Source organism: Momordica charantia (genome assembly GCF_013281855.1).
Source record: "Momordica charantia cultivar OHB3-1 chromosome 3 unlocalized genomic scaffold, Mcharantia_2.0 BLBB01000003.1, whole genome shotgun sequence".
Classification (NCBI taxonomy): Eukaryota; Viridiplantae; Streptophyta; class Magnoliopsida; order Cucurbitales; family Cucurbitaceae; genus Momordica; species Momordica charantia.
This window is the reverse complement of record NW_028275161.1, coordinates 4,803,112-4,813,780: the sequence shown is the minus strand read 5'-3', so window position 1 is coordinate 4,813,780 and position 10,669 is coordinate 4,803,112. Positions and strand designations below refer to the sequence as shown.

Below are 10,669 nucleotides of genomic sequence, written 5' to 3'. Positions count from 1 at the left end.
GGACAGCGTTAAAGTTGTCTATCGTCAGCCTCTCGAGTTTCCCCATGGCCTATCGGACTAGGGTCTTTCACTTATTGCTGGATCTCCCACCCCCTCGGTCCCCCGTTGATGGTGAGGATAGCCGGCGGGCGGTCATCCTTCTTTGGAGACTTTGGCTTTGGCTGCACTTTGCCCCCGTTATACTTTCGTCTACGGCGCCCAGGGTTTGAGTCTTTACCGACGAATTCCTTTTGATATCCTCTTTGAACCAGAGACTCAACTTGGTTCTTGAGGTCTCTGCAATCGGCTGTGTCATGTCCGTGGTCTCAGTGAAATTTGCAATACTTGTCCTTCTTGGCGACATCGCCCTTGGAGCGTTCCGGCAATTGCAACAGGTTGTCGACGAAGGTTCCATCAATTCGAGCAAGTATTTGGTGTATCGGGATGCGAGTGGGAGTGTATTTCCCATATCGCGGTGGTCGGTCGGCTCTAGGATTCGACTGAGCCCAGTCGAACTCTCTCTTTGCAGCTGATCTCTCCGCCATTTTCCCTTTGTCGCGCCAAGTTGTGTTGCGTGGCTTTTTGTCCAAGGATTGGGTCATGAGCATCTCCTCTCTAGCTATGTGCTTGTTAATTCGGGCCATGAGTTTAGCCATAGACCTAGCAGGGTACTCGCTGAGTGATCGTACGAGTTTTCTTTCTTTGATGCCTTTGGAGAATGACCATAGGACCACACTTTCATTACAATTGGGTACTCGGAGCCTCTCATTCGAGAAGCGTGCAACATATGCTTTTAGGTCCTCGCGCCGACTTTTGCTTGCTTGAGGAGAGATGGGATTTCGTTCGTCTGTTGGTGCAAGAGTAATGGAATTGGTTTACGAACTTGTTCGGTAGGTCTTGGTAGCTCCCGACTGAGTGCGGAGGCAGATCCTGAAACCATTGTCGAGCGAGTCCACTGAGGATTCTGGAGAAACCCTACACTGTTCGACGTCATTGTACCTCACCTGTCGCATCGCATCGTGGTACGATGTGGCGTGGTCCACGGGGTCTGCCGATCCGTCGTACATGTCCAATCGAGGGCCCTTGAACCGCTTCGGCAAGTTTATGGGTAAGATGTTGGCTATGATCTTGGAGGGTTCGTATTGTGTGATGTGGTCGATACCCCCAGTTAGGAGTTCGTTTTATACTCGATTGAAGATCTCTTCTTTGATGCGATCTAGCTCTTCTTGGATGAGCCTGGTTCGACACTCGTTGGGCCTACTTGACGTTTCAATGCTTGGCTCCGAATCTAAGTGAGGGATCGTCGAACCATGTCAAGAACGACTTCTGGTGAGGTTATCCCGAAGGTCTTTCAATCCTTCGGGAATCCCTAAGGATGTTGGGGGGTCGCCGTCTCTGACCACCCCCTACATCGCGGTCCGAGGGTGCCCCTCGACTGCGATCTCTTTCGGGAGGGGAAAGGTATCTCAAATTCGATCGCTTAGGATGATCTCGATCAGTTACCCCACCTGGGTGGTCATCTGGGCATGAGCTGCTCTCATTTCGCTGCGGAACCTAGAGCTTTTCCGGTGAGCATGCCCCACCTTACTTTTGCCCAAGTGTCCCATTGGGCAGAGCGAGCTGACGGTGTCTCATATCCGTTTCGCCTTATGAGGAGCTGGGGGAGTTGGGACAGGCTTATTGGTGGCATTGTCACGTCGACGGGGTTATCGTAGGACGACTCTTTGTCGGAGGTCATCCCGATAGTGTCTTAATGCGGAGAACTAGTTTTCGTTTGAGGCTTGAAAACGTCGTCCCCACAGACGGCGCCAACTGTTGACGGCAAATTTTGGTTGAGGGCCACATGGTCTCTGGACGAGTAATTCAAAGATGAATCCACCGGACCTGGAACCAAATAACTCGACGCCGATGTGATGTCCCGCCTAATATACTGTGACGCTCAAGTTAGTAACTAAAGTCAAGATAGAATAAGACACTAGAGATTTCAATGACAGGTTTTTCACTTACTTGGTGTGAGGATCACCCTTCCTTTTATAGCCCTGAAAGGCCGACCAAGAAGGACGAAGATTGGAAGTGGTAGAGACGTTGCGCGCGATACGGTAGGATAGAGAGGTGCACGTCCCCGACAGCGCAGAGTAGCCCCGCTGCTTGTGTCCCCTAAGCATGTCACCCAGGGCCGTTGGATGCGCCCATCGTACCGACAACACGCGCCGCCTGTTGTGGATGCATATGGGACATAACCGTTTGACGCGTTTGTCCCGTCATGAGTAGACACGCCTTCTGTTTGGTGACATCCCCACTGAGAATTGGTTTCCAGTGGGCCCGCATTCGCGAAGGGTCGAACACGTGTACTATTTGAAAGCTACCCATAACCATTATTATTATTATTATTATTATTATTATTATTATTATTATTATTATTTGTGTTGAATTAGAAATAACTAGGGCATGTTCTTTTGTAGTATTTGTTTTTTGTTTTTTGAGTATACGGCTAGTAAGTGATGCTGAAAAAAATCATAAAATAATTTGTTTTAATGATAAATTTTTCAAAACTAAATTTAGGATTCAAGAAAAATCTCAATTATTCATAATATCTTAATACTTTTTTGACCATTTTTAAAATTGTGCAATATATTAAGGGTGTAATCGGGTTCGATTTCATGAAAACTCGACCCAACCTAAATCTATTTGCTCAAACCTGACTTGACTCGGATCGAGTCACTGGTTCAAAATTAAAATCCACCTCCATCAAAATTTTGTTTCAAAATCAAAACAAGAGACAAAAAAAGGGTGGGAGATGGCGTGAATCTATTTCGTCATCACTACTATGGATCTGTTTTGTTGTCACTACTATGAATCTATTTGGTTGGTGCTGCCTATGGAGAGGGTAAGATTTTTTTCAAAACCGATTTTGTTGGACCCAAGCTTGCACCTAATTGAACCGAACCGAACCCCTTACGCATATTTATTATTATTATTATTTCTTTAGCCTTTTTTCTCCTTTTTATGAACATACATGATCTCCCCACGTAAGTAAGCCCAGTCCATCTCACATAATTCAGCTGGCCCAGCAAAAAATAATAATAATAATAATAATAAAGGGAAAAGGAAAGAAGGGAAGAGATTGTTGGCGGCTTGCTCCCTCTCTTCAGTTCTGTCGCGCTCCTCAGTGCCACTGCAGATCTTCTTCGTCTCTCAACCTCAATCTCAGGTACTCTTCTTAATTCCAATCTCCATGATTATTTTCCAAACTGACGCAAACAACATTACTTGAATCTGGGCGAGGATTTATGTGCTCCTTTTGCTCTGGATGGATTTGCTTTCCAATACAATCCAACTGATTTTTTCTTCATTGTTTATGAAAATCGTCGCCAAATTATTTGACTAATTTTATCATTATAATTACAGCGTTATTGTTAATGCTAGTGGTTGGGTTTGTGTTTGGTTACAACTTACGCAAATTTTGCAAGTCTGAAGCTATAGTTACATTACAGCGAATTTCATAATTTAGCAGTAGTTTAAAATTTAGGGTTTAGGGTTTAATTGTAACCTCTATTAGTTCAAGAGGGTGATTTAGAGTTTAATGGCTTTTGGTTTCTAAAGGAAATTTGAATCTTGAGTCACCTGAAAGAAACCAAAAAGAATGATCAGAAAAATATAAAAAGAATGATCTCATTTCCTTGATCAATTTCAGTGTCGAAGAGCACATAACTACATCCACATAAAGGAATTTAGAAAAATTGCGTAACGGTAACTTTAAGGGCAAGAAGATTTTGCCTTAATTGCATATTAAAGTATAAGAAAATAAGGTGGTACAGCAGGGCTGTTGAACAGAAGGGTAAAAACTTTCTGTGACAGAGATATGTTTTGATTTGCCAAGATTTTAGGTGCTGATTGAAATCAATTTTGTAGCTAGTCAAATGGATCTTGATTGACTTGAATTTGGGAGATTAAGCTATTCCCAAACTTAAATTCTAGTAGCTGGTTTTGGTTTCTTTCATCACCAACGCAACCCGACCATTGTTACCTGAAGTAACTTCAGCAAAGGATTCTCACAGAGTTGGAGTAAGAAGAGATGGGAAAAGGCTTCCATGAAGAGCACTGAAAACTCAAAGTGGACAAGCCAAGCAGGTTTTCTCCCTATATTAAAAATCAGCTGTCTTCAAGTTTCACAAAGCTCTGCGTTCTGCCCCCATGCCCCCATAGCGTCTATGGTTGGAGAACTTTTTTGCCGTTATCATTTAATAACTTGTGTTTGAGAGGGCAATAGAGTAGACTGTGAAACGGTAGAAGCAAGAGGAGAGCCCAAGAAGGGCATTCCAATTTCCACCTTGGATTGAATTATTGTGTGTGGATGTGTATGTAGCTCGGTTTTAATACAATTTTATTGGTCTTTTGCTATTTATAAGAAGTTGGAACTTGGAAATTTGCTATGCTCTTGATCAAACAAAGCTGGTGTTACATTATTTCATATCTTTCCAATTCTTGATTTTTGGTGAATTCAAATGGCAATGGCCAAGTCTAACTGCCATATATTTTTGCTTGTAGTTCGAACGAATGGGTAGGAAAGCTGGTACCTTATATATTAACCCAAAGAAATTTGGCACTCTCAGCAAACCTTGCATGAAGGAAATGATATCATTCCTCAATTGCATAGCTCTTAATCAGAACAATGATGATAAGTGCACCAGAAATAAGGAACTTCTTAATACTTGCATGGATGCTCAGGTGACTCTTTTGCTACTCGTCGATATAATTCAAGAATATCATCTGCTTTCCAATATGTTTTTTGTTTAGTTTAGCACTCCACAATGTGATAGTTACTTGCCTTTTGTGTCTCACTTTATGTGCTGCAGTCCAACAGAAATAGGAAACCTTGGGGGAGCATCAATTACCATTTGCAGAGACTTAGCAGGGGAAGAAAGTAGTTTAAGATTCTATTGACAGAGTGCTCAATTAGCATTATTAGGAGGATTCAGATTATAATCTTCAGGGATTCTTTAAATTTTACTGACGAAGCTGACTACAGAATTCTTTTTAGAATCGATACCCAGGTGCAATTTCTCGACACAAGTGTTATTGTACATAGTCTATTTACTATGGCATGTTTAGTTGGGAAACTTTGGTGAGTTTGTCGGGTTCTTTCTTATGGTCAAATATTTAAGTGATTAAGAATATCTTATAGCAGGAATGAAGGAGTTCTGCTTTTAGCTTTATCTAGTGATTAAGAATCTCAACAAGGATAATGGATAGTCTGCAAGCGAGATTTCATATATAAATAGTCTACAAATCTTTTGGTGTGAATTGTTGCAGCCTGTAGGGAATGTTATTTCATGATAAACTCTCACTCTTATGAAGAGGAATTTCAACCTGAAGCATATCAGTTGCGTCATAGAGTGCATACCAAATCCTCATTAGTAATTCAAAATTGTGATTTGCATATCGTAGTCATATTTTCCTACCATACAAGAAACTAAGGGTCGAGTGTAACCGTTACGAGGGTGCGATATTAAACGCTCACTAGTTTCTTGACTCCGTAATGTAATTTTGCAGATAGCTACCCTGAATTAAGGTCAAAGGGGTGAGGGTAACTAGAAATATATTGGCTTTTGGAGTCACACTAATATTTAGTGGTAATTCCCCGCCCCAAATGTTGTACACTATATATATATATATGTTACATGTTTAAATATGTTACATGTTTAAATAAAAAAAAATGAAATAAGTTTATAACATAAAATAATATATGTATAAAAAAGAAATTTATCTTTTATAATGAAAATACTATATTTTAAGGTTTCAAATTTAAAGTTTGTATCAGTAAAAGCATAAAATAATGTTGTTTTTAGAATTTCTACCGTTTGAATCACAAAATCAGAACTGTGTTGATATTCTTTAAATTCATTTGATTCAATGAATTTGAAAATAAGAAACAAAAATTTGGATGACATACCAAACAGGGTTTTCTTAAACTTTGGTATTAGCTTATGAATTTTAATGAATTAGAGGAATTGTAGCCAGATGAATATTGGAGTTCACTTTTTCAAGTGTTAGGATGAATTCCCCATTTCTAAGCCATGGTCTTAAATCTGGTATCAATGCTTGTATTTGAGATGTGCACGAACCGATTTTAGGCTGTTTATTTCAAGTGAATCGAGAATCAACCGATGAGAATGAATATTTTCATTTCCCATCATCTACTAAAAAATTTGGGAACAATTTTAATCACATTCGTCCCAAAAAAAAAACCTAATCAATTATATTCTCATTCTTGAGGGGTGGCCTAACTTTTTACTTAATTACTTCGTAATTTTTACCCTCTCTTTCATTTGTTGGTGGGATTTACAACATATTTATCAATTTTACAATTTTTACTCTCCTTATTTACACTCCCCATAATTTTTCTTTATTAAAAATGTCATGCTAATATTTCTTTAATAAATATTTTTAATAAAATTACAAATATTTATTTAATTTGTTAACTATTTAACTTTTGATAAGTCGTTTTTTTATTATATAATTTGTTAAAATAGAACATTTTTATTAGATAATATTATACCAATAAAATTAATTTATAATTGATTTATTAAAATAATACTTAATTTAGTTTAAGTAATTTTAGTATTGTTCGTATCGAAAAATATTCCGATAGTCTTAATAAATCTTCGAGAACACTCTAAGATATTATAAAATCTGCAAAAAGGAATTAGCACTCTAAAGGTTTTGTCAGTATTCAATAACTGGAGAAAATAGTTTGAAAATAAGAGATAACTTTTCGCATACCTTTACACTACCATGATTGAGATATTTATAGGAGATAAAAGTAACCGTTGTTATAAGGGAAGTTCCCCATTTTAATTTCCGGTTTTCCATCCACAATTATGGGTAACCGCACGCGTAGTGGAAGGGAATTAGTTGAATCGCCACGTGTTCAAATCACTTGATTGTGTTCGATGAAATGAGTCCCTGTTCGATATTCATCCGAATTGGTGTCTGTATCCCATGGGTCCCCTACACGTGCTTTCATTTGATTAAACTATCGATAACGAGTTGGAGAAATTGAGGGTCAATTAATAGACCCTACCTCGAGAAAATTCGAGGAATTTAATTTGAAATTCTCGAAGTAGCAACTAGTTCGTCTTGCATCACTAAAAGCTTCCGTTTATATTTCCCCACCTTTCTAAACTGGTGCTTTTTATCGTCAAGTATTTATATTTCAACAGCGCGCATTTTCACTTAGTTCTCGTTTTTCTTGCAATCCCATTTCGAACGCTTAAGGCAGGGATCTCGAGGCCGATTGCTATGAATCAGTGGGGTTGGTCGTCTCCTTCGTCTATTCTGTACTAGGTAACTTTCAACCCAAATTCAATCTTCTTTTCTTCTTTCTGTATTTTCATTCAATAGATGGCTAGGACCAAGTCGTTCAATGTTAGTTCTCATAGACCTTCGTCTTTGCAAGTACCTCTAGAAAATCGATCGACCAAAAGTAAAAAATCTCGTCGTCGTAAGCAGAGTGAATCGCCTGAGAATAGCGATGAATGCTTTGATTATTCTTATTCAAACTGTGCCGAAGAGTTGCTAGGAATCCTTAGGTATAACTATTCAATTTCTGATGATGTTGAATTGAGAATTCCTGTAGCGGGCAAATCAATCGATAAACCTCCGTTAGCTTTGTGTTAGTTTTTGCCCTCAAATGTTCGAATATGGGTTTAGGTTACCTTTACATCCCTTTGCTCAATTCTTCCTTAATTCCGTCAACTTGGCTCCTGCCCAGTTGACACCCACGGTTGGGGTACTTTAATGGGGTTTTGGTATCTTTGGTGGAGATTCTGTAAGGACAGGACCTGCATTTTATCTGTCGAGAAATGTTAGCCGTCCACACCATAAAGAAATCTTTTAGGGCCCCTGGTCGATTTTATTTAAGCTGTTTTCCTTGTCTCGCAAAGTTAGTGAATGAGACAGTAATGGAGAAGGGTTTTCTTCGATTGTTAATGGTCCCACTTCCATAAAGAACTGGAAACAGAGATGGTTCTTTGGGTAACTGGTTGATGACCATCGGCGGCGGGCTCCTTATTGTGAAGTTCCCATGGAGTTTGATAGGCTGAGTAAGCCCTTGAATCTCATCTTCTTTCTTGAAATGAATACATACTTACTATACTAAATATTTTGCTTTGAACTTTGTAGCTCTAATCGACCCTCCACCAAAATTGACCAAAGAAACCATATCAGTTTTGGCTGGTTGTGCGGTTTTGTCAGCCAGAGATCGTTATAGCCCTGACCTATTGACTAATAGGAACCTAAGAAGCTACAGTCTTGCTGCCGAACTTACTGAAGGTTAAATTTTTCTTTCCTTTTTTTTGTTCTTTTATCTGTTTTAGAAAAGTCGATCTGCTGACAATATTTTATCTGAAATGTAGAGAAATAAATCCTCGACCCCCCAGATTAAACAATAGGCACCACCGTGGCACCCCCTTGGTGGTGGAGTGACTAGTTCGGCTAATAGAGGAAAAAGGCCTGCGAGATCTTCGCAGCCCAAAGATAGTCAAGGAGATGCCAACGAAGGTAATGGCAACACACAGCCCCAGTCCACATTTATGAGTAGGCCGTCGAAATCCAAATAGGGGCGACCTCCGCTACCAAGCTCCCCTAGTCCAAAGAAGGTAGCTAAAAGGAAGTTAACAACCTCTTCAGCAACTGAAAATGAAATGAGTGGCGCTAACGCTCTTGTTTCCGCTACAAATAACCCAACTACTCCCGCCGAACATTCTGCTCAGAGCGAAGACAATGAGACTCAATTACTGAGGAGTAAAAGAGTGCGCAATGAAGACATTTTTGCTGCTCCAACCCCTGAAAATCCCCTGCCCGGGGAACTTCCAGATGCTCATGTGGAAACTCCTTCTCCCTCTATTATTCATGACGTTCACCTTCCATCCCCCAATGGAATGAAATTTGAATTTGATCTCCTAGGCGATGGTCTTGGGATATCTGTTCAAGAACTTGGCGAAGTCCAGTCCCACACACCCTTGGATGGCAAAGGTAATGTGGCTTCAGCAGCTGACCCTTCTAATGCCAAAAAAACCTCCTTCGAAGTCTCTAGTTCCCCTCCTGACTTCTCATTTGATATACCTCATTTCCTGTCGAACTTGTGTGGAGAAGATGTTTTGTCTCTCACGGACAAACTTTGCCCCTAATTTTCCAAAGATTTAGAAAAACACGCCCGTAGCGTCAACCCTTCATCATCCAACGAGCTCTTCATGGATGCTGCCACATATATTGCAAAGGTAAACTTTGTCTTCATTTGACCAATCTCTGCTTTGTCTCTCAAACTTAATTCTTTGAACGTGTGTCACTTTCAAGATTGGCTCTTTCATGGTGTGGAGTGGCTTCCATTGGTGGATCGAACTTTCTCAGCACGATACAGCCTGCAGAAAGAATAAAATCAAACTCGATGAAGCTACCAGAAAGGCTGAAACATGCTCTGCTCAACTAGCAGAGTATAACTCGCTTTTGGAAGAGCTCAGTAAGGAGCAAGAGATATTAATCAAAGAAAAGGAGGAATTCACGACTCTGAAGCAAAAAACTCTGGCAGTATTTGTGGCGTCGGAGAATTGCATCATCGAGAATAATAAATACAAAGTCCAACAAACCAAGTTGGAAGAAGAGAATCTTCGCCTGCTGTCTGAAGATTATGAGATGAAAGCTAAGGTCGTCAAATCTATAAATGAGCAATTGAAGAACGACCTTGCCGAACTGAAGACTTCATCGGACAACTTTTTGAGACTTGAGAATGATAAGAGATCTCAAGTCGAGTCCGAGCTAAGCGAAGCCAAATCAAAGTTTGGACACTTTGAGTCCGAGCTAGGTGAGGCTAAATTTATGCTCGAATATGCTGAATCGAGTATGGCTGAAATTGAGTCCAAGTTCCGTGAATCTGAGAAGATGGTTATTGAATCCAGATGCTGAATCGAGACTCACCAATGCTTAGGCTTAACTCGGAGACTTTGATCTGATTTATGAAGTTATATCCCAATTTCCAGATTTCTAGGAACTTGAGAGAGATTTAGAGTTTAGCGACCTCAACTATGGGTCCAATGGTTGAAGAGCTACGCTCAAGAAGTCGACTCTGACCAGCTGGTTTCCATGTTCGAACAAGATTGGGAGCACACCATGAAGAAGTCAACAGACCAAGCTTCCGAACTCGAACAGGCTGCTGCTGGGCATGCTCCTTCTGTGGTTGGAAATGACGAAGTTTAGTTTCAGTTGGAAGAACTAGTCCTACGTCTACTAGTTCAGCAATGAAGGAGATGTGGATCGGTATGATGACAACCCTGGAGGGGGGGGGGGTCAATAGGGTTTAATGAAACTTTATAAACTTTTTAGCACGGTGTGCCCAATTTAAACAATTTTGTAAACTTTTTACAAATAAATAATTTTAATACACAATTAATCAACAAATTAGAAACATAAACACCCTAATTAATTCAAATGTAAATATTGAACATAAACATGAACAACGAATTATAGCAATTAATTTTATGCAATTTATGATAAAGAAAATTAATTGCAAAAATTAAATAGTAGAGGGTTAGATAAAATGACACCGGAAATTTATAGTGGTTCGGCAACAATCGGCGTACTCCAGTTCCCAAGCTACTCTTGGGTATTCAATGAAGAACTTGACTCTTTCCAC

At 39.9% G+C, this 10,669-nt stretch overlaps 1 protein-coding gene across 2 annotated transcripts; it reads left to right on the top strand.

Moving 5' to 3' along the window:
* Nucleotides 1–3,083: 3,083 nt before the first annotated feature.
* On the top strand, nt 3,084–5,283 carry LOC111024138 (uncharacterized). Of its 2 annotated transcripts, XM_022301749.2 has the most exons (4): nt 3,102–3,190; nt 3,892–4,110; nt 4,528–4,707; nt 4,836–5,283. In XM_022301749.2, the coding sequence occupies exons 3-4, from the start codon at nt 4,537–4,539 to the stop codon at nt 4,905–4,907; spliced, it is 243 nt and encodes an 80-aa protein (XP_022157441.1). In that variant the 5' UTR covers nt 3,102–3,190; nt 3,892–4,110; nt 4,528–4,536; the 3' UTR covers nt 4,908–5,283. The 2 variants fall into 2 exon arrangements, with proteins under 2 accessions (XP_022157440.1, XP_022157441.1); XM_022301748.2 differs by lacking the exon at nt 3,892–4,110 and having other exon boundaries at nt 3,084–3,190.
* The last annotated feature ends 5,386 nt before the right edge of the window (nt 5,284–10,669 follow it).

Coding starts and splice junctions, on each gene's coding strand:
- LOC111024138 (XM_022301748.2), top strand. CDS start 4,537: ATGGGTAGGAAAGCTGGTACCTTATATATTAACCCAAAGAAATTTGGC. Junction 4,708..4,835: donor ATACTTGCATGGATGCTCAG/GTGACTCTTTTG, acceptor TATGTGCTGCAG/TCCAACAGAAATAGGAAACC.